This window comes from Phacochoerus africanus, chromosome 9 (genome assembly GCF_016906955.1).
Source record: "Phacochoerus africanus isolate WHEZ1 chromosome 9, ROS_Pafr_v1, whole genome shotgun sequence".
Taxonomy (NCBI): Eukaryota; Metazoa; Chordata; class Mammalia; order Artiodactyla; family Suidae; genus Phacochoerus; species Phacochoerus africanus.
Genome location: NC_062552.1, coordinates 25,100,913 through 25,128,693, shown reverse-complemented (window position 1 = coordinate 25,128,693; position 27,781 = coordinate 25,100,913). Strand labels below are relative to the sequence as shown.

The 27,781-nt window shown below is 53.8% G+C and overlaps 2 protein-coding genes and 1 long non-coding RNA gene across 7 annotated transcripts; 2 read left to right on the top strand and 1 right to left on the bottom strand.

The window, feature by feature from the left end:
* The first annotated feature begins 442 nt into the window (after nt 1–442).
* Nucleotides 443–10,459, top strand: AGPAT1 (1-acylglycerol-3-phosphate O-acyltransferase 1). 5 transcript variants are annotated; one of them, XM_047797866.1, is made up of 8 exons: nt 2,361–2,486; nt 3,997–4,075; nt 6,947–7,155; nt 7,374–7,507; nt 7,826–8,001; nt 8,430–8,525; nt 8,649–8,721; nt 9,246–10,459. In XM_047797866.1, the coding sequence occupies exons 2-8, from the start codon at nt 4,064–4,066 to the stop codon at nt 9,428–9,430; spliced, it is 885 nt and encodes a 294-aa protein (XP_047653822.1). In that variant the 5' UTR covers nt 2,361–2,486; nt 3,997–4,063; the 3' UTR covers nt 9,431–10,459. The 5 variants fall into 5 exon arrangements, with proteins under 5 accessions (XP_047653825.1, XP_047653821.1, XP_047653822.1 ...); XM_047797869.1 differs by lacking the exons at nt 2,361–2,486; nt 3,997–4,075 and adding an exon at nt 443–661; XM_047797865.1 differs by lacking the exon at nt 3,997–4,075 and having other exon boundaries at nt 2,186–2,486.
* On the bottom strand, nt 10,386–25,903 carry LOC125136926 (uncharacterized). Its single transcript, XM_047797870.1, is given in 16 exon segments — nt 10,386–10,766; nt 11,339–11,492; nt 11,575–11,654; nt 11,739–11,909; nt 11,994–12,089; nt 12,189–12,301; nt 12,405–12,527; nt 12,741–12,868; nt 13,661–13,741; nt 15,665–15,719; nt 22,306–22,390; nt 22,516–22,599; nt 24,480–24,587; nt 24,677–24,772; nt 25,225–25,378; nt 25,613–25,903. Coding segments are annotated over 16 exon segments (1,869 nt in total). The 3' UTR covers nt 10,386–10,716.
* LOC125136927 (uncharacterized) lies at nt 12,005–27,127 on the top strand. The gene is made up of 2 exons (XR_007137262.1): nt 12,005–12,199; nt 25,634–27,127. It is a non-coding gene; the product is annotated as an uncharacterized LOC125136927 (long non-coding RNA).
* The last annotated feature ends 654 nt before the right edge of the window (nt 27,128–27,781 follow it).

Below are 27,781 nucleotides of genomic sequence, written 5' to 3'. Positions count from 1 at the left end.
CTCCAGACTACGTAGACCTCGCCCACTAGAAGGCCCTTTCTTTCCTTTACTTCCTTCTTCACAGAATGTCGGGATTCCTATTGGACTTTGGAGCGTAAGGCTCCAAAGCAATTGATTGGCTAGAACTAGACGGAAAATGGTGGCTAGGCAAAGTGCGCGTGCGCAGCCGGCGGAGGGGCGGGGAGGGCCAATCCTGTGAGGGTTGAGCCTTCTCTGATCCCACCCCTTCACCTCGCTCTCTTGTCGCCATGGTGACTGCTCTACAATTGGCAGGGTTTGGAGTTCAAAGGCCTCGGCTCGGCCTCATCCGGGTCCTCCGATCGTGTTTTTTTTTTTTTTTTCTCTCTCTCTCTCTCTCTCTCTCTCTCTCTCTCTCTGTCTCTCGGCTGATTGGGTTGTTCCTTTCGCCCCTGATTGGCCGAGATCGGAAAAGACAGCGAAGAGCTCGGAAAAGAGGACCATTACTGGGGTCGCAGGGTTCAAAATGGCTCCGGCCTCCTTCGGTGACGTAAAGAGCAGAACTTGGGTCCGCCCCTCACTCTTAGTGAAGAAGGGAGCAGAATTGGGATTAGCCCGACGTTTGGATGGTGCGAGCATCGATCTGCGGCGCTGGTGTTAATCCATCTCCCTCGGCTGGACGACTCAGCCCGCCCCTCCTTAGGTGATTTACACACCAGAACTGAAGGCCCATCCCCCTTCCAGTGTGACACAGAGTAGAACAGAGTTGACCTCCTCTCCGTTTTAAGCCTTAAGAGCAAAAATCTCCTCGGCTTTGTGAATGGGTGCAGAAGAGGCAAGGCCCGCCCCTTTTTAGGCGACCCGCGGCGGGATGGGGTTAGGCCCGCCCCTTCCTTCACGTACTTGGCCTAGCAGACCTGGGGTCTTCCTCTGAGCTGTACCCCCAGGGGCTTGGGCAACCTGCTATAGAGCTTGGGCCTTTCGTACGAGTTTGGTCCTTTTCTACAGTCAGTGGTCCCTACTGTGGCCCAAGAAGCAGAACTAGGTAACAGTCTTCTCATCACCAGTATTCTTTACATCCTCTTCCTCAGGGCTTGTAAAACGCTTGCAGGGCAAAGGTGTCTGAGAGGGTTGAGGCCCGACACAGGCTAAGGGCTGCTCAACAACATCCCGGTAAAAGGCCTCACGTGACTCAAGTGAGGCAAGGTGAGATGTTAGTTGACGCCTAAGGCAGGGGAGGTAAGGGTTTAGGAGGCGCTTAGAGGTTTAGGGGAAACGTTTATGAGTGGAGAAGCAGAGACCAAGAAGGGAAGAGTGATGGAGCGATCCCGATAAGGGGCCGATGGGAATATGGGAAAGAGGGCAACAGGCAGGAGAGAGCTAGGTATGTGACTACAGAATTAAGGAGGCATGCTGGGCCCAAAGGAATCAGCATTCTTCCTCACAAGTCTTTTCCACAAAGCAACCCTCTGCCCAGTTTCCGTTGGAAGAAAAGAGTACATCTTTTCTATGTTGCGGAGGAGTAGTTTCAGCTTAGAGGAGTAAGGAGACTGATAGAAAGGAGAGAACTAGAAAAAGTACTGAGGTTTAAAGAACACGGAAGAACAGGGGCAGGGAGAGGGCCTGAGAGTATCCCTTCTCTCCAAAGGCCAGGAAGGGGGAAGGTGGTGGTGGAGGGAGCTGGGCTGCTGGGAGATAGTGGGGGGGCGGGGGGGACAAAGGGCAAAGAGATCAGACAAGAGGGCTGCAGGGTGAGGTGGAGTGAGATGGAGCCCTGGAGAGAACAAGAGAGGTGAAGAACTCAGTGCTTGGCGTTTAGTAAGTGCTTGATAAATATTTGGACTTGAACAGGGAACAGGAAAAGGGAGTTGGAGAAGGGATGGAGTCAGAGGCAATAAGCAGCAGATGTGGGAGTTCAGGAGAAAGGAAGAAACCAATCAGCTGTAGGAGGAGAGCTTTTTGCAGGCTGGGAAGGAACTGGCCAAGGAAGGAATACAGCACCAAGGGACCCAAGCCATGTGTGCTGAAAGGAAACTGGAGACAAAAAGGTGCCGCTGAAGCCACAGAAGGCCAGAGACACGGAGGCAGAACCCAGCAGAGCTCTCGTGGGGTGGAGCTAGCCGGAGGAGACAGAAAGATGTGGGGAAGAGATGCCAAGGTCCCCGGGCGGCGATTGGCAAAACAGGGCGCCCATCACCGCCCCCTACTTCCTGGCCAGCCCCGGAAACGAGCGGGCGTGGGGAGGGGTGGCGGGGGATAGCGGCAGCAGCAGCCCCAGCCCTCCGAGACGGCAGGAAGGGAGGGAGGGAGGGAGCTGGGGGGACAACCCCCCACCATTCCTACCGCTATGGGCCCAGCCTCCCACTCTCACCTCCCCTCCATCGGCCGGGGCTAGGACACCCCCAAATCCTGTCGCCCCCCTTGGCACCGACACCCCGACTGAGGCAGAGACACAGCCACCCGCCACCACCGCTGCCGCAGCCTGGCTGGGGAGGGGGCCAGCCCCCCAGGCCCCCCACCCCACTGAGGTGGGGGCAGGAAAGGGACGGGAGGAGGAGGGAGGAGGGTGCTGAAAGGGACGTGGAGGAGGGGATGGGGGAAAGATTGGGTCTGGGAGGGCGGGCCGAGGAGACGGCTGGTGGGAAAAGAAGGGCCGACTGGGGAGAGGGTTGCTGGGGAAAGGAGAGGAGGCCTGAGAAGGAGGAGAGGCGGAGACCCTGTGCATTTGGGATGGGGTGTGGACAGGGAATCTTGCAGAGGGAGTGCCCAACACCTTCCCCAATTCCTTTTCTTGCCCTTTGGCCCCACCTGACTCTTGGGGGCTTGGGGCAGGCAGAAGGCAGTTTATTGCCCTTCTTTCCCTCCCCCCCCCCCCCGCAGAATTTGCTTCCTAGGAATGCCCTCAGACACCTCTGTTTCTGTCTAGGCACAGAACCTCTTGTTTCTCGGTGGCCTCCGTGCTGTGCCCGACCCTTACTGACACACAGATGCCTTGTGGGGGGCCATGTTTTCCACACTGAGTGGGTGTGCCTTTGACATGTTTAATGGCTTGTGTGCTGTGTGCAGCTGGGTTGTCCTATGCTGTCCACAGGCCGTGGAGAAACGATGGGTTATTTTCCATCAGAATTGCCTCCTCTCACATCTTATGTCCCTGCCTCACGTCGTCTCATCATGTTCCTGTGTGTGTGTGTGTGTGTGTGTTATCTTTTGTGTCTATTATGTGGTTTCATGTTTCTTGCACATTGAATGTTTTTGCACGTTTATTTGAGCATGTAGAAATTCTCCTTGATTTTGTTTGGGCTCACAGGTTATGTCCACAGTCCCACCATGTGCAATCCTCTTCGTGTGTGGGATCCCGGGGCTTAGCTGACCAGCACACAGTCACGATTGGCCTCTTTGCTGCATGTGTGTTCCCAGTCCCTGATCACACCACACCATGCGTGCCCCTGCACGTGATGTGCTAATGTGACACCTCCAGAACTTGTATGCCCCCAGTTACACAAACTATTTATTTCATAATTTTATTGGCAGTATGTTTTGTGAGCCATCTGTTTGTTAACTCAGTTGGCATTCCATTGTGCTTATAAATCTTTGGACGTAAATCCTTAGACATTCCTGCTCTGAAGAGGGTCACTTAATGTCACATGTTAGGAAGGTAACTGGGCCTCCACGTTCCTAAAGAACCCTCCCCACGCACCATGCCTTGCTGACCCCCCGGCCTGTGTCCCTTCACACGCATCACCTCCAGTGCCTGGGTACAGTCTTGTGTCCACGGAGCTCAGTGCATAGCACAGGGTCAGCTCTGCCCTGCACATCATCTGCCCTCACTCTTTGCACTGTAGGCACGCATTTGATGACAGCAGCATCTTTTGCTTGTGGCATGTTAATCCCTGTTCTGTATGTTGCTCTTGTGTGTGAGATGGTATGTGCCATTTTGCTTTTCGTCCCTCTGCCTTCACTGTGACCCTATATCATTTGTGTCTCTTCAGAGTAGGTTACTGTCAGGCCTGGTGTGTTCATTGCCTTTTCCTTTCATAGTCCTCAAGAAGGTAGCTGTCTGGAGTTCCCATCGTGGCTCAGTGGTTAACGAATCCGACTAGGAACCATGAGGATGCAGGTTTGATCCCTGGCCTTGCTCAGTGGGTTAAGGATCCGGCGTTGCCGTGAGCTGTGGTGTAGGTCACAGACGCGGCTGAGATCCCACGTTGCTGTGGCTCTGGTGTAGGCCGGCAGCTATAGCTGATTAGACCCCTAGCCTGGGAACCTCCATATGCCGAAGGAGTGGCCCTAGAAAAGGCAAAAAGACAAAAAAAAAAAAAGGTAGCTGTCTGATTCATGTTCAGAACTTTGTCTCTGTCATCAATTCTGTCTGTGTTCTCTGTCGTGAATTCCGTCTGTGTGGGAATGTATACAGTCTTATAATCTATTCGGCAAATGTTTATTGAGCATCTTCTCTGCTTCCTTCTGTTCTGGGCATTGGGGATAAAACAGTCCCTGTCCTCAAGCTGCTTACAGGTTAGGGAGGGAAACAGAAATGGCTCTCGAATGGTTACACGCTGTCTAGTGTCAAGATCAGTGGTTTTCTAACTTGTGTGTACATCAGACTCACATGGAAGGCTTGTTAAAATAACATACAGATTGATGAGCCCAACCTCAAAAATTCTGATTCAGTAGCTGTAGAGTGAAAGTTCAAGAATTTGTATTTCTAAGAGTTCCCGTTGTGGCACAGCGGAAACAGATCTGACTAGTATCCACGAGGACGTGGGTTCGATCCCCGGCCTCACTCAGTGTGTTAAGGATCCGGCATTGCCATGAGCTGTGGTGTAGGTCGAAGACGCGGCTCGGAGGTGTGTGTTGCTGTGGCTGTGGTGTAGGCCGGCAGCTGCAGCTCTGGTTCAGCTGCTAGCCTGGGAACTTCTGTACGCCATGGGTGCAGACTTAAAAAGAAAAAAAAACAAATTGTATTTCTACACCTTGAGAACCAGTGATAAGATAAAATTGTAACGAAAACAGAGGTCTGGAGGGGTCTTCAGGAAGACTTCCAAAAAGTGCCACTGAACTGTGTGAGGCAAGAGAAGAGGCGGAAGAACAGTCCACCCAAAGGGAACAGTGTGTTCATGGCACAGGGGCATGAAAGATCACGGTGTGTCGGAGAAACCGAAGTCAATCAGTGACTGGAGAGAAAAAGGAATTTGTGGGGATGGGGACAAAAATGTAAGCCAAAGTTGACTTGTTGGGAAGGGCCTTTGGGCAAGAGATAGGCTCTGATTTGTGTCACGGAAACCTGTGGTTGCCACGTGGAAGGTGACGGAAGGGGAAGAGAGGAACCTGTTGCAGATACTCCAGGGAGACGCTTGTGGGGGCAGTAGGATGGCCTAACCCGGAGCTGGCAGAGTCCCTCTTCTGTTGCCTATGTCCACCCTTGGCAGTGGGCTTACCATGGGCCACAGCCCTTTCGTCACTGGAAGGGAGTGCCTTTGGCCTTGGTATGAAACACAGACATTTGCCCTGGACACTCTTTGGGGGATTGTAATCCTGCTTCCAACAGTGAGGCAGAGTGGAGGAAGGAGGAAGAGCCTACCAAGCTGGTTCTGCTCGCCTGTGCCCTTCGTCGTGAGCTCTTCCCGCTCCCAGGGCAAGTAGTGTGATGTCCCTTTGACTCTGCCTTCCTTTGTTCACTTGGCAAGGTCTTCCACCCTGCCCGCCTGACCATATTGCCTCCAGCGACGCTGGACAGGAGGGAAGAAGGTGGTGGGATCTGTCTGTCTGTCTGTGGAGGCAGGATTAATGGATGTAGGCACTCCTGGTATGTCCACGGGTTTATCTGGGAACAGGTGGAGCGGGGTTTTTCTGGGTACACATTTACAATCCTTTATCTGTAAGGGGTGTGATTATAAATTTGCCTATGCGTGTGAATAGGTCAGTCTTTGTTTGACTGTGTGTGTCCGTGTTGCATTAGTGATAGATCCTTTATTCTTGCCAATCAGTCCTGAGAACATCGGGGTGTTCTGTCAGTTCTGCTTTATCTGCTGCGTGCTCTCTGTACTTTTGTGTATTTACACATGGGCGGCAGTTTAACCAAGTGGGTAGGAGAACAAGCTTTAGATAGGAAGTGTTTCTTAGGAGTCTTATCAACTCTCTGGACCTATTTCCTTTAAAACGCAAATTGTGTGGTTCGTATTTAAGGGCTTAACATAGTGTACAGACCAGCTCTGTTCAACAGAAATATAATGCAAGCCACATATGTAATTTTAATTTTCTAGGAGCTACACGCAAAAGATAAAAAGTAACAGGGTGAAATTAATCTTAGTATATCGAACCCAGTATATCCAGGAAGTTACACTTTAAGAATGTAGTCAGGGCCTTCCCGTGTGGTGCGGCAGGTTAAGGATCCAGCACTGCCGCAGCTGTGGTGCAGTTTCGATCCCTGGCCCAGGAACTTTCACATGCTGTGGGCACAGCCAAAAGAAAAGAATATAATCAATACCAAAGATTATTACATTATTATGGGATGTTTGATATTCTGTTTTTCATCCATTTTTGAAACCTGGTGTGTATTTTATACCTCTAGCTCCTCTCAATTCAGACTAGGCCACATTTCCAGGGCTCGGTAGCCATATGTGGCTGGCAGCTACCATATTGGAGAGCAGAGGGGTGGACAGCTATAAGATCCTTACCAGCTACAGGCGTTAGCTGTTTTTACTATTAATGTCCTTTTATTGTCATGTGTGTGGTGTGAGCCGTGGATGTCCCTGTCTTGTGTCCCTTGTCTGAATACATCTGGAGCCCTCAGGGAGAGCAGTCCTGAGCTCCCTCCCCACCGTCCGCATCCTAGAGAGGCTTCCTGGACAGGTTTTCCTGGGAGCCCTGGCCCCATTCTGTGTCTCCAGCCTCGTCCCTGTAGCCCCTGGACCCTGCCTTTTGCACCTTGTCCACCCCGCCCCCCTCCAGGAAGCATGCCCACTGTCCCTTGCTCCGTCCCCTGCAGGTGACCAGAATGGAGCTGTGGCCAGGGGCCTGGACGCTGCTGCTGCTGCTCTTCGTGCTGCTGCTCTTCCTGCTGCCCACCCTGTGGTTCTGCAGCCCCAGTGCCAAGTACTTCTTCAAGATGGCCTTCTACAACGGCTGGATCCTCTTCCTGGCTGTGCTCGCCATCCCCGTGTGCGCCGTGCGAGGACGCAACGTCGAGAACATGAAGTGAGGGCCAAGGGGTTTGGGGTGTGCGGGAACCTAAGGGGCAGCAGCGAGCCTCAGGTGGGGAGGGCAGTGGGAATGTAGGGACCCTGAGAGCTCAGGGACAAGGAAGAGGAGACACTGCAGAGATGCCCAGAACCATAGGAGGGGAGGCTACCGCGGCCTGCAGGTGGGCGTCGAGGGACCCCGCCTGAACCCCTTGCCACGTGGAACCCCCACAGGATCTTGCGTCTGATGCTGCTCCACATCAAATACCTGTACGGGATCCGAGTGGAGGTGCGAGGGGCTCACCACTTCCCTCCCTCACAGCCCTACGTCGTCGTCTCCAACCACCAGAGCTCCCTCGACCTGCTTGGTGAGCACCCTCCCCTCCCCATGCCCAGCCTCCTGGACCGTCCCCGGGATCTCCTGCCCTAGAGGCCCTCAACCCTCACTCGTCTGGGACGTTGCCCAACTTGCTCCCTCCCAGGGCCTCTTTCCCTGGGGTAGAGCCACCCTCATAAGCAGGACAAATGCCTGCAGTCACCCTTCCTTCCTGGGGCCTCCCTCCCCCTCCCCCCAGCTGGCCTCTTCCCGGATCTCCAGTCCCTGGTAGTGCGGTGATGCCCTGGGAGAGGTGGGCTGCTTCCTGGAACATTCTGACCCTCACCCCACCCCCCTACCCCCGCCCTAGGGATGATGGAGGTCCTGCCAGGCCGCTGTGTGCCCATTGCCAAGCGTGAGCTCCTGTGGGCCGGCTCTGCCGGGCTGGCCTGCTGGCTGGCAGGAGTCATCTTCATTGACCGGAAGCGCACTGGGGATGCCATCAGTGTCATGTCCGAGGTCGCTCAGACCCTGCTCACACAGGACGTGAGTCACCCTGGGGAAAGGGGGGTTATGGAGTAGAATAATTGTAAATAAACTGATGTGCAGGACCCACAGGCCTCAGAAGTCCCATTATAGCCTCACAACCATTTTCTTTCTTTCTTTTTTTTTTGGCTTTTTTCTGTTAGGGCCGCACCTGCGGCATATGGAGGTTCCCAGACTAGGGGTCGAATGGGAACTACAGCGGCCGGCCTACACCACAGCCACAGCAACGGGGAATCCGAGCCGCGTCTGCAACCAACACCACAGTTCACAGCAACATCGGATCCTTAACCCACTGAGCGAGGCCAGGGATCGAACCTGCAACCTCGTGGTTCCTAGTGGGATTCGTTTCCGCCGCGCCACGACAGGAACTCCTGACAACCATTTTCTGACCCCTCCATGTGTCTTCCTTGACCTTCTTTCCTGCCCAGGTGCGGGTCTGGGTTTTTCCTGAGGGCACGAGAAACCACAATGGCTCCATGCTGCCCTTCAAACGTGGCGCCTTCCACCTCGCAGTGCAGGCCCAGGTGATGCTATGCCCCTTCCTCTGCTGGGTCCCCAGCCCCCACCAGCCCTTCCTCTGCTGGTGGAGGCTTGTCACGGGAGCCTCAGAAGAGCGCTGGGGACTGATGGTTTTGCCCTTCCCTCAGGTTCCCATCGTCCCCATAGTCATGTCATCCTATCAAGACTTCTACTGCAAGAAGGAGCGCCGCTTCACTTCGGGTGAGGGCCCCAAGCAGGTCTGGGGTGGGGGGTGGCCAGAAAGGCCAGGCGAGAGGCCGGGAGGACATCCCCGAGAGGCAGGGGCTGGTCAGTGTCAGAACTGTGAGGTGTCCACAGGATCATCCAATGTGACCCCCCACATCCAGCCATAAGTCCTCAGGAAGCACCCCCCAGACCCGGCTAGATGGCTAATGTTTGCTGCCTCCAAGAGGGGCCGTTACTGCCTGGCAGGAAGGACAAGTCCAAGTGTGCAAAGCTGTAACTTTCGGCGGTAATTGCTAAACCGAGATGGTTGGGCTGGCAGGGTGCTGAGGAGGCGTCTGGACCCGGCCCCGGGACAGGCTCTGTGCAGGACCGGGCGGCAGCTGGCAAGCCGAGGGGCAGTTGTCCAGGGCAGGGGCAAGAGAACTGAAAGGTTGGGGGGGGGGGAGTACGTAGCAGGAGCACTCATACACCAGGCCCTACCCGTGGGCAGTAGCCTGGCAGACAGGCCATGATGTGCTCCCCCTCCCGCTCCCCCACAGGCCGATGTCAGGTGCGGGTGCTGCCCCCAGTGCCCACAGAAGGGCTGACCCCAGACGATGTCCCAGCTCTGGCCGACAGAGTCCGGCACTCGATGCTCACCGTCTTCCGGGAAATCTCCACTGATGGCAGGGGTGGCGGCGACTACCTGAAGAAGCCCGGAGGGGTGGGCGAGGCCCGGCTCTGAGCTTCCTTCCCATCCGCCCCCCACCTTCTCCACACCCACCAGCCCAGTGGGCCTGAAGCCGGGCCAAGCCCTCTTCCTCATCTCCCCTCTCCCCCCTCGTTCTCCTCCTTGGAATCTTCAGCTCCTGAAGTGAATGTGGTTACAGCACCGCTCCCTGCCCCCCTCCCCAGCGCCCCCGCCCCACGGACTCTTGCCCAGGTGCAATCTCTCCTGACCCCCACCTTCTGTGCCATCTTGTCTGTGGGACAGTTGCCTCCCCCTCATCTCCAGTGGCTCAGCCTACACAAAGGTAGGAACACTCCATCCCGCCCCCAGCGGGCCCTCCTCCTTCGTGGTCTCTCGCGCTCCGCCCCACATTTGCCAGTGAAGTCATTCATTCTGTGGAACAGTTCCGCACTCCCAAGTCCAGTGGACACATCCGTTTATGAGGAGGACTCCTCACGCTGTGGCTGGAGGCTGATGCCTGGACCGCTCCTCCCGGGCTCATCCCAGAAACATTCCTTCACCCTCCCCCTCCCTCCCGTGGAGCCTCCTGTCAGCGGAGGCTGGACTCTTCTCAGAGGTCTCATCCCTGCCCGCGTCCAGGTGCCCAGGGTGGAGCACCTGGAGGCCAGTTTGGTCTCCACGTTTCTGCATCCCCTCATCCCCTTGGTACAGCTGTTCAGTGGTCCTGGCCCCAGCCAGCGCCCCCGCAGCCCCGCTGTACCACTCTAACCAGACGCGAGGGGAAGACGCAGACCCCAGGTGCTGCACCCACTTCTCCCTGGGGAAAGGGACTGGACCCTGGCGGGAGGGGATGGGAGGGCTTTTAATTTATTTCTCTTTTCTTTTGAGGCTTCCCCTCTCTGAGCCGGTTTTCATTTCCTCCCGGTGGCATTAGCCACTCCCTGCCTCCCACCCCAGACCTGTGCCCACAACCAGGGAGGTGGGCTGGGAGCAAAAGGAGAGGGTGGGACCCAGTTTTGTGCGGTTGATTTTTATTAATTATCTGGATAACAGCAAGAAACCAAGAATAAAGATTGAGAGAGATCTGGGCACTTTCTGGCTGCGTTTGTTAAGGAGTTAAAAAAGCAGTCCTCACCCAGGCGTCTGTCCCAGCGGGCAGACTCGGAGGTGGGCCAAGACAACCTGCCCTCCTCCCGTCTTCAGTTTTCCAAAGTGTCCACTGTTCATTGCTCCTTAGGGGCAGATACCCTTATCTGCAGCTCCCCAGCTGGCCAATCCCAGAGGATTAGTGGATCCAGTTTCTGTATAAATTAGGGGGGCAGGGGCCCTGCAGAAGCGCCTTATCTCCGCCGACTGAGGCCTGGGCCCAGGCTGTTGTCCTCACAGGAGCCTGGTTAATGACAAGGGGACAGGCAGACACATTGACTATGGATTCTTGGATGCCTGGAGTGGGCCCTGGACACTGAAGAGATTGACAGTGTCACTTAACAATAAATGGAACCACTGAGTTGGAGACAGGGTACCAGAAGAAGGGATGGGTAAAGCGTGGAAATCTGGGGAAGGTGTGGGCTGAGTGCAGGGGAAGGGTTTTGTTTGGTTTTGTTTTTTTGTCTTTTTAGCGCCGCACCCACGGCACATGGAGGTTCCCAGGCTAGGGGTCGAATCGGAACTGTAGCTGCCCGCCTAAGTCAGAGCCACAGCAACACAGGATCCGAGCTGCGTCTTCCACCTACACCACAATTCACGGCAATGCCAGATCTTTAACCCACTGAGTGAGGCCACGGATTGAACCCGCAACCTCATGGTTCCTAATCGGATTTGGTAACCACTGAGCCCCGACGGGACCTCTGGGAATGGGTTTTGGAGAAGAAAACCCAGTGGGGGAAAGGTGTCTGATATGGAGGAGCTAGAGGCTGTTGTTGGGAGATGAGGGTCCCAGCAGAGAGAGGCAAGAGGACTCACAGGCGCCTAGCCTCTCCTCCAGCAGCAGCACCTGGTCACTGAGAGACTCGATCCGGTCGCCCCGGCCCCACAGCTCCGCCACCTGTTCGGGCTGCAGCTCTTCAGGCGGCATGGGCAGCACGGCTCGGACCCAGGCCCCAGCCTGACCTGCCCACTACAAAGGAAGAGGCACCTCAGGGTGTTGGGGATGAGGTCCGCCCCGCTCTGCAGCCTTAACCCCAGACATCTCCGCACACCTGCTCCAGCCGCTCCAGGCGCCCTCGCAGCTCGCGGATCTCCCGCCTCAGAGCACGCTCTTCACGTCCAGCTTCCCGAACTGGGACAAAGGAGAGTGAGCATGACTACCGCCCTGGCCCTGAACTCAACGCACTCGGCACGCCCCCTGCTCCCACCCACTCACCAGCCACACTGAGGATGCTGGCACTGGTTGGGGGCTCTGAGGCCCCCTCTGCGCAGGTGCGCCCATCGGGGCCCAGCACCAGACCGTGGGGGCAGCCACAGGTGAAGCTGCCTGCCGTATTGTGGCACCGGTGCGAACAGAGAGTGACGCCAGTTCTACATTCATCCACGTCTAGTTACCGGAAAGAGGAGGGGGGCTGAGAGGGCGGGGCGGGAGGTCCCGGCCCCACCCCTGAGGGAAGGCGGGCCGACTCACCCACGTGACAGTGCCTCCCCCCCCAGCCCGGGGCGCACTCGCACTGGTCCGGCCGCACGCAGACGCCTCCGTTCTGGCAGGGCTTGGCGCAGATGGCTGCGGGCGCAGGACGTGGGATTCAGAACCGGGCAGACTGCTGGCTCTCCAGCCCGGCGGGGCGAACCTCCCACGAGGCCTAGGAGGATCCAACCTCACCTTCATCACAGGTGAGCGCCCCGGGATGCCGCTTTTTCCAGCCCTGGCAGCACACGGCGTGGGTCTGCTGCACTTCTCGCCGCACCTCCCGCCAGGCCACGCGGTAGGTGGTCCTGGAACACAGCGCCGGGCTCTGGACATTGGCACATGGGTCCCGGTCCCGGTTCTTGGGGTTCCTCTTGAGAGACCCCGGAGTCCAGGCTCCCCATCCCTCACCTGTAGGTGCTGCAGACACGCCTTCCAGGGCACAGGGTCAAGTAGGGCTTATATACCGGTTGGCTGTAGGACTCATTGTAACGGAGTGGGACCACCAGCGTCTGCCTGGAGCAGACCCCCTGACTGCGCCCGTGCCGGAGAAGGTGAGAGACACTGAGTGGGCCAGGCCCTGGAGAGCCAGGAGCCCCCCACTTCCCTTCAGGCTCCACCGAGGCCCACCCTCCCTAGAAATGACAGCCTCACCCCCATTCCGAACTTTGTTTTGCCCCGTGAAGCCCCAACCTCCAGCAGGTTTCATGAAGACCTCACCCCTGGCCCTGCCCCCTCTGTTGTCACCTCTCTTTGAAGGAGCCACCCTTGGCCCCCTGGCCTGACATCAGTAGCAGGAGGAATGAGAGTCCACCTAAGAGGGTGTGCAGCTCAGCCCTGGACCCCATGATTCTCCTTAATTCCAGACTCTTCAGCTGCAGGCAAGAAGAGGTTAAATGAAGGCCCTTCCCTTCCCCAGATAACTTCTCCAGCTCCAGCCCTTCTAAGAACAATCCGCGGGTGCCCTTTAAGGGGGCCAGGACATTCATTTGCACACTTGCATTGGCCAGGATTGTCTACACCTGCACGTACATTTAACTCACACCATCCCTTCTTTTAGCACATCACGGTGCCTGCATCATCCGACAAGCGCACACCCCGACAACGCTCCCTCCATCTCCCTTCATGACCCTCCTATCTCAACCTTCTCTCCTCTATCCTCATCTTCCCACCTTCAAAATCTCAGTTCTCATCATGCCACCCCTTCACACTTGTGCACAAACCCACACACCCGGAAACCCCACCTTTTTTTTTTTTAATTTTATTTTTTTGCTCTTTAGGGCTGCACCCGCGGCATATGGAGGTTCCCAGGCTAGGGGTCTATTTGGAGCTACAGCTGCCAGCCTATGCCACAGGCACAGCAACACCAGATCTGAGCTGCATCTGCGACCTACACCACAGCTCACGGCAACGCCAGATCCTTAACCTACTGAGCGAGGTCAGGGATCGAACCCGCAACCTCATGGTTCCTAGTCGGATTCTCTTCCCGCTGCGCCGCGACAGGAACTCCCAGAAACCCCACCTTAAACATGTTTCTTCTACCCTCACACCCCACAGCACCACTCACCCTGGACCCACTCCCCTCCCCTCGACACCACCCCCAAATGCACACGCACTCTAAGACTCTGAGTGATCCCACTCTTTCCCCACTGACTTTCTCTCCCCACCTGTCTGTGCCTCTGTCCAGGAGACTTCAGGCCGACCAGCCTCAGCAGTAGCAGCTCAGACTGGTGGGCGGGCTACGCAGGCTGCAAGGGAGAGGAGGGGCGGGCAGACAGAGCCCTCCCATTCCTGTCCCCTCCCGCAAGCCTCCTACATAGTTTGAGCTTGGTCCATTCAGTGGAGGCCAAATCCCGCTACCTTCACCTCCAGCTGAGCAAAGGGCGCCCTAGAAGTCTCTTCTCAACCCTCTGTGGCCCCTTATTTCTGGACCTCTCCCAGATCAGCAGAGGCTGCTGGCTTTATACCGCCAGCAGTACCCCTGGCCCTTGTCCCCTGCCCTTCAACCCAACACAGACGGGGGAACTGGGGGGCAGGGAGAGGCAGAGAACAAAGTGGGTCAGGTCATGGGAGAGAAAGCAAGCTCGCCGAGGAAAGAAAGAAGGGGACATCACAGAGGGGCGAGGGAGGGGGGCTGCCCAGGGCACTGAGGGCAAAATTGCCCCATTTCTTGATGACATTTGTGAGGGCCTTGGGGGGAGGGGGGCAGAGTTGAGTCAGCTGCCGCCCCCCATGCCAGAGCAGACAGGGCCTTATTGTCTCCACCAAGAATTCCTTCTCTCAAGGAAGAGGAGGCTCATTGTGCAGCCCCTCACCCAGCTCTGGCCTACAAAGGTCGAAAAGGGGCGCAGCAAATGCCCACCCTGACCCTTAGCCCCCTCGTCTAGCCTGGGGGTGGCTGGCACATTCCACCCATGAGGCTGGGGCTCAAACCACTGGCGCCCTGGGCTCAGCCCCCTGTCATAGGCTGGGACAGGAAGAGAATTGTCCACAGCAGGAAAGAACCCGCAGAGAATCAGGAACCCACAGAGAATGGGCATTGAGAGAGCGGAAACACCAAGGGGGTCCCACCCCAAAGCAGTTATCCGGGCACCCAGGCCTCAAGCCCTCCCTCCCCACCCTCCTTGGGGAGCCAGGTCCCCTTCACCTGGAAATGAGTCAAGCCACACTGAGTAAATCATACTTTATTTCCATAAATACAGGAGTGACACCCATTCAAGGGTAGCTAAAAGAGGGGCTGGAGCCTTAAAGAAACGAGGCTTCCAGAGGGCACCCCAATACTGAGCATAGGGACTGGGGGAATCCCCAAACCTGAGATGGGCCTCGCAGGCCACAGATATTCCCCAACACTGACACTTCAAGAATGGAACTGTCCCCATAGGGGAGCCTCAGAACCCCGCTGTCATAGGTGATCCTTCCTGGGGGTCGGGAGGGCTCACAACAGGGGAGTTCAGACGGAAAGGGGACATGGGGAAACAGAAGCTAAAAATGTCCTGAGTGGCCTGGAAGGAGACCCCTGTGGTGGGCAGGAGCTGGGTTTGCCTCCTACATAGCCAGAGACGAAGGAGCAGCAGCAGGAGGAGCAGACCCAAGTTAAAAACCTGATTTCTCACTTCCCAACCTTGGCCTTGGGAGGGTGGGAGAGCACAGTGCAACCCCCCAACTGAGAGGACACGAGATGGAGGAGGCCAGGCCTTGTCATTCACAGAGGAGCAGAGGAAGGGGTTCTGGGAGCCCGGGTTGGTGGGGGCAGTGTGGGAGCAATGAGGTTGGTCACAGGCACACCAGGGCCTGACGTCCGAGCTCCCACCTGGTCTCTGGGTTGGGAAGTCCTGGAGGGAATCCGTCAGGAGAGCCAAGGTTCCATGCAGGTCTCATAAAGGGTACGGTTGGAGTGCCAGGCTGTGTGGGAGATCCCAGCCATTGGACACCTCACTATGGCCCCCCGGGCCAAGAGAGTCTTCAACCCAAAAGAATCTCGAAGATAAACCTTGAAAGGGGGCGAAGGGGCATGAAAGAAAGACACAGGGAGAGACAAAGTGAGTTCCTGCAGGCGTCCCAGTCCCCCTCCCCACAGGGTGAACCCTTCAGCTCACGTGTCTGAGGCAGAGCAGGCTACAGGCAGGTGGGACAGCGCATGCGGAAAGGGGAAGTAATTCCAGGGGACTCACCAGTTGCTCTTCCATCTCCAAGACCGTCTCATTTGCATCATAGAAACCAAAGAAGCTACAAAGAGATGGGGGAGTGAGGGGGAGAAGATCATGAGGCAGGCTGGGGCCATCAGGACCTGATGACCTATTGGGGTCACAAGGAGGCAACAAGGGCTCTCAAAATGTTTAACTGGGTATCATGCACCTCGTGAGGGGATGCACTGAGCACACAGCATTGCTTCTGCCTATCCCCATCAAATAAGCATGACCTGAATCTAATCACGAGGAAAGAGCCAACAGACCCAAACCTAGGAACATTCGATAAAATGGATGGCTCATATGCTTCAAAAATATCAATGTCGGAGTTCCGGTCGTGGCTCAGCAGAAACAAATCCGACTAGGAACCATTAGGTTGCGGGTTCCATCCCTGGCCTTGCTCAGTGGGTTGAGGATCTGGCATTGCCGTGAGCTGTGGTGTAGGTCGCAGATGCAGCTCAGATCTGGCATTGCTGTGGCTGTGGCGTAGCCCCGGCAGCTATAGCTCTGATTAGACCCCTAGCCTGGGAACCTCCATATGCTGTGGGTGTGGCCCTAAAAAGACAAATGGAAAAAAAAAAAAAAAAGATAGAGACTAAAGAAACATGACAACCAAATGCAACACATGATCCTGGATTGGATCTTGCACAGGATTTTTTTTGTATGAGGACAATGTGGGGGGGGTAGCTTTTTAAATTAATTTGACCTCAGTCTACAGAAATTCTGTTTATTTTGACTTTATAATATTAGGAAACAACTAAAACATGAAATTTTAGAAAACATCAGAAAGGACACACAGTATAGTAAATAATTATTAGTCTTAAATCATGACCAGAAAGCCCCTATCATTTCTCCCTGCAAATATAAGTGTGAGTCTATTTTGGAAGCCTGCTTGCAATGCAGAATTCCAGTAAGTTGAAGTGGCATTATAACCAAACTTAATATGCATTTATAGTTATTATAGTTATTGACGTTACTTTTTACAAAAATAATAGAATCGGGCGGTTGGGAACATTTGAATAAGGTCTACCAAGTACTGTATCGATGTTAATTTCCCAATTTTGAGAACTGTGGATATGTAAAAGAATGTCCTATACAGAGGAAATAGATGCTGAGATACTGAAGCTTTAAGGGTAAAGAGACATCATGTCTGCAACCTACTCTCAAATGGTTCACACACATGTTCAGAGAAATACATACAGAAAGGAAGAGAAAGGAAAGGAAGCTAATGTAAACTTGGTAAAAATGTTCACATTTGGAAATCTAGGTGAAGAGCATATAAAATTCTTTGTACTACCTTGGTAATTTCTTTTTTTTTTTTTTTTGTCTTTTCCTAGGGCTGAACCTGTGGCATATGGAGGTTCCCGGGCTAGGGGTCTAATCGGAGCTATAGCTGCCGGCCTACACCACAGCTCATGGCAATGCTGGATCCTTAACCCATTGAGCAAGGCCAGGGATTGAACCTAGTCAGATTTGTTAACCACTGAGCCACGATAAGAACTCCAGTAATTTCTTAAGAATAAAATTATTTCAGGAGTTCCCGTGTTGGCTAAGCGGTTAACGAACCCAACTAGCATCCAGGAGGACGTGGGTTCTATCCCTGGCCTTGCTCGGTGGGTTAAGGATCCAGTGTTGCTGTGAGCTGTGGTGTAGGTCGCGGATGCAGCTCGGATCCCGAGTTGCTGTGGCGTAGGCCGGCTGCTATAGCCTGGGAACCTCCATATGCCATGGGTATGGCCCTAAAAAGACAAAATAAAATAATAAAATATTGGTATTTAAAAAAATGAAATTTCAAAGTAAAATGTCTTAGAGTTCCCATTGTGGCTCATAGGGTTAAGAACCTGACTAGTATCCATGAGGATGCAGGTGCAATCCCTGATCTCATTCAGTGGCTTAAAGATCCAGCGTTCAGCAAGCTGTGGCATAGGTCACAGGTACGGCTCAGATCGGCATTGCTGTGGCATAGGCCGGCAGCGGCAGCTCCAATTCGACCCCTAGCCTGGAACTTCCTTATGCCGAAGGTGCAGCCATAAAAGAAAAAAAAAATTTTTTTTTTTTTTTTGGTCTTTTTGCCATTTCTTGGGCCGCTCCCGCGGCATATGGAGGTTCCCAGGCTAGGGGTCGAATCGGAGCTGTAGCAGCCAGCCTATGCCAGAGCCACAGCAACGCAGGATCTGAGCCGCGTCTGCGACCTACACCACAGCTCACGGCAACGCCAGATCGTTAACCCACTGGGCAAGGGCAGAGATCGAACCTGCAACCTCATGGTTCCTAGTCAGATTTGTTAACCACTGCGCCACGACGGGAACTCCAAAAAAAATTTTTTTAAATAAAAAGGTCTTAATGTTTTCTGTTTGTTTTGTTTTGTTTTGAGCCACAGCCACACCAGATCCTTAATCCACTGAGTGAGGCCAGGGATCAAGCCCACATCTTCATGGATACTAGTCAGGGTCCTAACCCCCTCCACAACAGAAACCTCCGGTCTTAACATTTTTAAAGTTAAGAATATTTAACTGGCATTGGGCACTGAGTGGACCCTGGCCATGAATACCTGAACAAATAACATTTGTTATTAACAAGAGTGTTAAGTCCAATGGGCCTTGGGAACGAAAGAGAGGCCACTCCCCTAGTTTTAGAGCAACAACAAAGGCTTCGGGGTGATTTCCGTGGACTAGGTAAGGCTGCCCCCAGTAAATGGTACAGCAAGAGAAACACAGAGGTAAAGCCTGGGCAGGACATGGGGGTGCTGTGTTGGAGGCCTAGAGGCCATTGGTTCTTTTTGTTTTTGGTTTTTAGGGCCGTAGCCATGGCATACGGAGGTTCCCAGGCTAGGGGTCAAATCGGAACTGTAGCTGCTGGCCTACGCCACAGCCACAGCAACATCAGATCCGAGCCCTGTCTGTGACTTACACCATAGCTCACGGCAACACTGGATCCTTAACCCACTGAGCAAGGCCAGGGATCAAACCTGCAACCTCATGGTTCCTAGTTGGATTCGTTTCTGCTGCGCCGCCACGACAGGAACTCCTGGAGGCCATTGTTGAAGGGTTAGATTTCACAAGGCACAGGAGAGCAAGAGGGGCACAAAGACCTGGATTTGAACTCCAGCCCTGCCACACACTCCCCCCTGTGTGTGGTGGATCATGTTGCTTTTCTTCTTTGTCCTGTGTAAGAATAGCTCCTTTGTAGAAAGGAAGGAAAACTGGTTAAGTCGTCTGCCTGACTCCACTACTCTCTAACTCTATGAATGTAGGCAAGTTATTTAATGTCTTTGTACTTAAGTTTCCTTATATGTCAAAAGAGGATAATAGTATTACTCTGTAGGCTTGTTGTGAGGATTAAATGAGCTTATTTGAAAAGTACTTAGAATAATGGCTTGGGACATAAAAGGTGCTATATAACTTTGAGATACTATTATCTTCAGAGGATTGTAGTAGATGTGAAATGAGATAAAAATAAATCCCATCACAAACAATTATAAGGCATGTTACTCCTTCACTCAAAACCCTCTAGGAGTTTTGTGGTGCAGCAGAAATGAACTGACTAGAAACCGTGGGATTGTGGGTTCGATCTCTGGCCTCGCTCAGTGGGTTAAGGATCCAGCGTTGCCATGAGCTGTGGTGTAGTTCGCAGAAGATGCTTGGATCCTGCGTTGCTGTGGCTGTGGTGTAGGCCGGCAGCTGTAGCTCCGATTAGACCCCTAGCCTGGGAACCTCCATATGCCGCAGGTACGGCCCTAAAAAGCAAAAAAAAAAAAAAAAAAAAAAACCAAGAAACAACCCTCCAATGTGTTCCTCTCTCACTCAGAATAAAAGAAATCAGGGGCCAGGGAGAGGCAGGAATGAGGGAGTTATTACCATTCCTTAAACAGTGGGGGGTTTCAGTTTGGGAAGAAGAAAAAAGTTCTGGAGATGGTAGAGAAGGTTACACCAGAATGTGAATGGACCTGAAGCCACCTAACTCTACACTGAAAAATGGTAAATTTTATGTGTATTTTATGGTTTGGGGTTTTTTTTTTTTTTCTTTTGGTCTTTTTAGGGCTGTACCCGTGGCACATGGAAGTTCCCACGCTAAGGGGTCAAACTGGAGCTGGAGCTGCTGATCTACACCACACCGACGCCAGATCTGAACCGTGCCTGAGACCTACACCACAGCTCATGGCAACGCCAGATCCTTAACCCACTGAGCAAGGCCAGGGATTGAACCCGAATCCTCATGGATACTAGTCATGCGTTAACGGCTGAGCCACAAAGGGAATTCCAAATTTTATGTACATTTTAGAAAAAAACAAAGGCCTTACTATGTCACATAGAGGCTCTCTGTGAGTTCCTGTTACAGCTCAGAGGGTTAAGAATCTGACTAGTATCCATGAGGATGCAGGTTCGATCCCTGGCCCCATCCAGTGGGTTAAAGGATCCAGTGATGCGGTATAGGTCGCAGACGTGGCTCAGATCTGGCATTGTTGTGGCTGTGGCATAGGCCAGTAGCTACAGCTCCAATTTGACACCTAGCCTGGGAACTTTCGTATGCCGAGGGAGTGGCCCTAAAAAAAAAAAAAAGAAAGAAAAACAGGCCATCTGTAATTGGCTCCTTGCTATCTCTTTCACCTCCTCTCCCACCCTCTCCCCAGCTCCCTGCACTCTAGCCACATGGGCCTCCTTATTCCTCACATCTGCCCCAGGGCCTTTGCAGGTACTACTCTTCTTCCTGGGCTGTGTCCCCCAGATTGTTGCATGGCTCCTTTGCTCACTTCCTTCAGTCTTTGCAACTCTTCCAGGACTCTCTGGCCACTACCTAAAATAGGTGCCAGTCATCCTCTAAGCCCTTACCCTGCTTTATTTTATCACCACCTGACATACATATTGATATTTTTCTTCTTTTTATGGCCACACTTGTGGCACATGGAAGTTCCCAGGCTAAGGGTTGAATCAGAACTGCAGCCGCCAGCCTATACCACAGCCACAGCAATGCCAAATCCGAGCCACATCTGCAACTGCATCTGCTTGTGGCAATGCCGGATTCTTAGCTTAAGCGTGAGGCCAGGGATTGAACCTGCATCCTCATGGCTACTACATCAGGTCCTTGACCCACTGAGCCACAACAGGAACTCCCACATTTACATTTACTATCTGTCTCTCTCTCTCTCTTTTTTTTTTAGGGCCTCACCCTCAGCATCTGCAAGTTCCCAGGCAAGGGGTTGAATTGGAGCTGTAGCTGCTGGCCTACACCGCAGCCACAGCAACACAGGATCCAAGCCTCATTTGCGACCTACACCATAGCTCACGGCAACGCCAGATCCTTAACCCACTCGGCAAAGCCAGGGAAAAAGAGTAGCATCTGCAAAGTGCTCATGGATCCCAGTCAGGTTAGTTACTGCTGAGCCACTCTGGGAACTCCCCTATTTACATTTATTATCTGTTTCCCCCACTAGAATGTAAGATAAGTAATAACATGGGTTTCTCTTTCATTTACTGCTTGCCCCCAGGGCCCAGAACAGGGCCTGGGCACACAGTGCTCATTGAGTATTTGTTGAGTGATTAAAGCAGATCTGGTGACATTTCAGATCAGAGGCAGGCACACAGTGCCATGGAGCCAGGGATTTTCCAGGAGTAGGAGAGAGGGGACAAGGCTGGAGACTATTTCAGGAGTCCGGTTAAGTAAAAGAGGTGGTGGGAAATGTGATTCAATGGCATGGACACACATTTTGTACCCATGTCAATTTCCTGGTTTTGATACTGTGCTATAGTTACATAGGATGCAACCATTGGGGGGAACTGGACAAAGGAGACACAGGACCTTTCTAAACTATCTTTGCAACTTCCTGTGAATTTGTAAATATTTCAAAGTTAAAAGTTTTTCCAGGAGTTCCCGTCGTGGCACAGTGGTTAACGAATCCGACTAGGAACCATGAGGTTGCGGGTTCGGTCCCTGCCCTTGCTCAGTGGGTTAACGATCCGGTGTTGCCGTGAGCTGTGGTGTAGGTTGCAGACGCAGCTCAGCTCCCGCGTTGCTGTGGCCCTGGCGTAGGCCGGTGGCTACAGCTCCAATTCAACCCCTAGCCTGGGAACCTCCATATGCTGCAGGAACGGCCCAAGAAATAGCAAAAAGACAAAAAAAAAAAAAAAGTTTTTCCAGGAGTTCCTGTTGTGGCTCAGCAGAAATGAACCTGACTAGTATCCATGAGGATGTGGATTCTATCCCTGGCCTCGCTCTGTAGGTTAAGGATCCAGCTTTGCCGTGAGCTGTGGAGTAGGTCGCAGACAAGACTGGGATCTGTGTTGCTGTGGCTGTGGTGTAGGCCGGCATCTGCAGCTCGGATTCGAACCCTAGCTTAGGAGCTTCAAGATGCTGTACCTGGGCCCCTTAAAGAAAGAAAGAAAGAAAAGGTTTTTCCAAAGGGGGCATGGTAGGGATGGAGAGGAAGCAGAATCGGCAGGGCTTATCGACTGGCTAGATACAAGAGGTTGGGAGATGACTCCCAGGTCTTGGTCTTGGGTGGCAAGAGGGATGGTGAGGGTGTTCCCTGAACAACAGGAGGAACAGGCTAGTTTTAGAAATGAGATAAAGATTGGTGGGGGCTGGGGCTGGGGGTGTCCTTGGCCAATCTTCATACAGTCCCTTATTACCTGGACTGCCAGGGGGTAATGACACCATCATCAGGGCCCCCAATCAGCACCAGGCGGCCCACACGAAGAAAGTTCTTCCGCCAAGCTGCAGGATGGGAAGAAGAGAGCCTGAGTCAGTCACCAGGGTCAGGCCACGCTGGAGAGGGGAACATGGGGGGCGGGGGTCAGAGAAGCAGAAAAGGAGACCTCTGTAGGAGCCTGGGCTCTTACCAGTAGCATTGGGATGGTCTCTTTCCCCATTGATCAGGGCCAGGAAACTGCTGGCATTGAGGTACAAGTCATCATGATGGGGGTCTGGGGACAAAGAGCAGGTGGAAAGATTGTCAGAGAAGCAGGGCGAGGAGGCAAGACCAGACAGAGGGGATGGGAGACCCATCAGGAGGCTAGAGTAATAGACGGGATGACTAGTAATATAATAGTAATAATAATAATAATTTTAAACATGATAGCAAACATCTTTCCCTAGCACCTATTAAGAGCCAGATGCTTTTCAAAGCACATTATGTTTATTAATCTTTGGGAATTCTCTTGTGGTGCAGCAGGTTAAGGACACAGCATGGTCACTGCAGCAGCCCAGGTTGCTGCTGTGGTGCAGGTTTGATTCCCTGGCCCAGGAACTTCCAAATGTCGTGTGATGCGGCCAAAACAAGATTTTTTAATTTAACCCTCATAACCACTCTATGTACTATATTATTATTTTACAGATAGGGAAAACCGAGTCACAGAAAGGTTGAGTAACTTGCCCAAAGTCACCCAGCAGGGCAAGCCTTCAAACTCAAGTAGTCTGAACCCAGCATCCACGGTCTTTAAAACTATACCAGGCGTTTGCAAGCTATGACTCATTAGCCAAAGCCACTTCACTGCTTCTTGCTGTAAATAAATTTTTCTTTTTTGCTTTTTAGGGCCACACCTGCAGCATATGGGAGTTCCCAGGCTAGGGATCATATCAGAGCTACAGTTGCCAGCCTACACCACAGCCACGACAACGCTGGATCCACTCTGCATCTGCAACCTACACCACAGCTCACAGCAACACCAGATCACTGACCCACGGAGCAAGGCCAGGGACTTGAACCCTCATCCTCATGGAGGCTCATCAGATTTGTTTCTGCTGCACCACAATGGGAACTCCTGTAAGTAAATTTTTATTGGAACACAGACACACTAATTCACTTACATATGGTCTATGGCTGCTCTCTCAGTACTGTGGCACCACACTGTGGCAATACATGGGTTGTGACAGAAACCATACGGCCTGCAAAACCAAAAATGTTTCCTATCTGGCCCTTTAAGGGTAAAGTCTGCCAACCCCTGCAACAGATCGTAGTCTCTGCTCTCTAAGATGATACACATGAAGCATTTGGTTTCTGTTCTTTCTTTTCCTTTTCCCTTTTCTTTTTTAAATTGGCTGCACCCGGGAGTTCCCGTTGTGGCACAGTGGAAATGAATCCGACTAGGAAACATGAGGTTGCGTATTCAATCCCTGGCTTTGCTCAGTCTTGCAGAGGTGGCTCGGATCATGTGTGGCTGTGGCTGTGTCTGTGGTGTAGGCCTGTGGCTACAGCCTGATTGGACCCCTAGCCTGGGAACCTCCATAGGCCGCGGGTGCGGCCCTAAAAAGACAAAAGACAAAATAAATAAATAAATAAATAGGCTGCACCCATGGCATGAGGAAGTTCTGGACCAGGGATCAGACCTGCCACACAGTGGTGCCCCAAGCTGCTGCAGTGACAATGCCAGGTCCTTAGCCTACTGTGCCACAAGAGAACTCCACACATAAAGTATTTTGGGTTTTTCTGTTGGTTTGTTTTTGGGTTTTTTTTTTTTTTTTTGCTTTTTAGGGCTGCACCCGTGGCATAGGAAGCTCCCAGGCTAGGGGTCAAATCGGAGGTGTAGCCAATGGCCTATACCACAGCCATGCCAGATCCTTAACCCACTGAGCGAGGCCAGAGATCACACCCACGGCCTCATGGATACTAGTTGGGTTCGCTACCGCTGAACCATAACGGAACTCCTATTTTGAACAGCGCCTGTTCACATAGTAAGTGCTCAATAAATGCAAGTTATCATTACTATTGCTGTTGGTCATGGCAGAGGTAGGAGCAGCAGGCCCACCCTCCAGGATGCCCTTTCCATTGTTCCATGAAGGCCCCAGTTCGCCATGCCCTACTCACCGTGCCAGTAATTGCAGATGGAGAATTCCTGGCCCCAGGGGCTATAGCAGATCCGGTAGAGGTTAGACCTCATGGAGGTAGGGAATAGCCACTTCAAATAGTCCGTGTCTGGCAAGAGAACAGCAGTGCCAAGTGGCCCCAAACTTTGTGCCCTCAAAACTCAGGGCCCCCCTATGGAGCCCACAGTGCCCACTTACCTCCATACTGTCCCATCTGTGGAGAGGAGAGAGAGATGAAAGAGTCCACATTGTGTTCATCCATCACAGAGAGCAGTGCCCGGCACACCAGGCCCCCTGCAGGCAGAACACGACATTGGGCAGGGACTTGGGAACAGCCAGGCCAAGATTCCCCCCACTCCGCACCCTCCCACACACACACTATGGACATAAAGGAAACCGAGGCCCAGAGCAGACCACACACCCTGGGTCAAAAGGTCCCACATGGTGTGAGTGACAGAGCCAGAATTTGATTCTGGGTCTTTGGACTAACTCTAGGCTGCTTTTTACTGTCCCCATATCCCTTATGTCATGGGGAAACAAAGGGACAGCAGTGCAGGAAGCCTCCCTCCCACTCAGGACACACACAGAGGTAAGACCCAGGTGCTAAGGGAAGTCAGAAAGGGAGGGCTCAAGTACTGGGCCCCTGGCTGAAGCAGTGTAGTTCAGAAAAGGGAACACCAGGCAGGGTCGCTCTGAAAAGGATCAGGCCTCAGGGCTTAGGAGTTGGGGTGGGGGAGGGTGCCTACCCTGCGAGTAGCAGATGAGATGCACCCCTTGAGGGGCCTTTGCCATGATGGGGGCCACAGCCTCTCGGAACCCTTGCACCTGTTCCCACAGGGGCCGCAAACTCTCTCTCCCATCGAAGAGATCAAGCACTGTCACCACAGTTCCGGGATGTGTCTGTGGGAAGGGGGCACTGCTGCAAGCGGGGACGGACTGCAAAGCCCGTCCACACCGCCCCCTGGCCAGCGCCCGCATGCCTATCGTGCCCTGCTAGAACCAGGGCCCTCGTCCCCCAACTTTCTCCACGCCACCACCAGCTCCCCGAGGAAGCCCAGCTTTCAGTTCCTCATTCTCCTTTCCCAGTCACTGTGGACGCCTCCAACGCCCACAACCCGGTGTCCCCTGCCAGACCTCGTTGATGTATTCCAGCAGGTGGCGGAAGCTGTACGAGCTGTCAAAGAGCCCATGCACCACGATGACCGGCTTGTAGGAAACCCGGTGGGGCGCGGGGGCTGCCGGCAGTAGCAGCAACAGCAGGAATGGCAACAGAAGCAGGAATCCCGCCGGTGGGAGCCGCAGCCCTTGGAGCCCCAGCATGCTGCCGCCTGAGAAGAGGGCGATGAGGGCCTGTGAGAGAGATGACAACACCCCCTTCCCTACGGAACAGACGCCGGCAATCCAGCATCCATCGCCCGTTCCCATGCTAGGTCCTAGTCGCAAAATATTTTTCACTCCAGTCCTCTCCCCACAAACACCCCCCCCTACAACGTAGTAGACGCACCAATGCGCAGCCAAGCCCCGCCCCCAACTCAGCGGGGACTCGGTCCCTAGGCCCAGGGTCTTCCTAAAGCATCGTCCCAGCCGTACAAGACCGAGGTTTTGCAAAAGAGACCCCAGAGCAGCAGCGCGGGACCCCAGGAGGGTGCAAACTCCCACCTGGCCTGGGTCCTTGAGCCTCTCTCCGCCCGCTGTTTACCTCCCCCTAGCTTGGAACGCACGTGGGGGAGGGGAAGGGTGTAAGGAGACCGCGCGCAGGGGAATGACGGATGGGAGAGGGGTGGCTGCTCGGGGTCGCGCTTAGCCGTCACGTCCGGGGCTTTCCCTAGCAACCGTACAAGCGTCCCCCGCAACGCAGGCCCGAGACAGGAGGGGCAATGGGACAATCCATTGCGCCCTAAGAGCGGGGGGGGGGAATAGGTGGAGCGAACCATTTAGACTGGTGGGGAGAGAAAGAAGCGGCGAACATGCTGGGAATTGAGAGAAGGCCTCTTTGGGCCCTGCGGCAGCAGCGACCTAAGGATCCCATTTCCCGGCCTTGATTAGCCCTAGTTCCCAAATTCAGGCGTCCGGCTGCGCATCAGAACACGAAGTTCTCTTTCCCCAGGGAGGCGCTGGGGGAACAGGCTGGAGGAGCAGTCCGCATTTCGCGGTCCGCCAGTTGACGGCTGGTTAGCCCAGGCAGACCCAGCCCCCAGCCCCTTCCCACCCGCCCCAGGTCTGCGTCTTACAACTCTTCATCCTGAAGTGCTTGTAGCGCCCTTGTCTCCAGAGACGAGGAGAGTCCTCGAGGCCTCTCGGGGTAAAGTGTGGCTTGGCTCAGGTTCTCCTACCCTACTCCACTCCGCTGCCCCTCTACGACCCACCCCCCAAGGGGCGGAGGGCCCCCGGGGCAGCTCTGACTCAAGCTCGCGTGGTTTTCGGACCAGTCTTTCAACTTGAGCGACCCCCAAACCTCGCCCTGGACTTGGAGCTCTTTGTGGGCGGCTCCTTACTCAGACCCTCCCACTCGGTCCGGACTTCTGAACTCCAGGCGTCCTGCACCTTTGCCCCTGTAGCCCCGCCCGATACCCAGGTGCCGGGTTAGGGCTTTTACTTAGCATTTAAAGACTTTTTCCTTGATAAAAAGAATTTCGCAGCTCCTCTGAATTCTTGCCTCTGTTCACTTTGCGTCTGAAGTCTCTCCTCAGATGCCAAACCAAACTGCATCCTCAGTTGTGTAGACTGAGGTTAGGGCAGCCGTAGGGGGTTAGGGGCGTTAGAAACCAAAACGATCGGCATGCAGCCGCGATCTAAATCTCTGGCGCCTGGGGCTGGCCCAGGCTAAGCGCCTCTGCCACAGCTCTGTAGTCTTCGCCTGGACTCAGCTTGAGAGAGCGACTGCCTCTGGCGGGGGCTGGGATGTCTAAAGGGGGAAGGTGGGGTGGGTAACAATGATTCCTGGCTCTGTTTTTGCAAAGAGCCCAACTCTGGTAAAGCTCCGTAGACTGCTGATCTTCACCTCCCCTCCCCACGTACACGCTCCCGAGTTGCAATAAGCAAAATGAAAAGACTGCAATTACTGCGGTGCCCCCAGGTCGACTCAGACGGTGGCGCTGCGTCTTGGCGGGGGTGGTGGGTGGACAGGATTTAAGGAATGGATCTGAACACGGAGGGCCCTGGAAACCCTAAGAAACACGATAAGCAAAGGGAAAAGGAAATCAAGCATATATTCCCAAACCAAGCTTCCTAAAACGAGTGGTTGATTCTCCCACTCCTCCCAAAACTCTTCAGCTCTTTCACCCTGGAGCAAGACAGTATCCA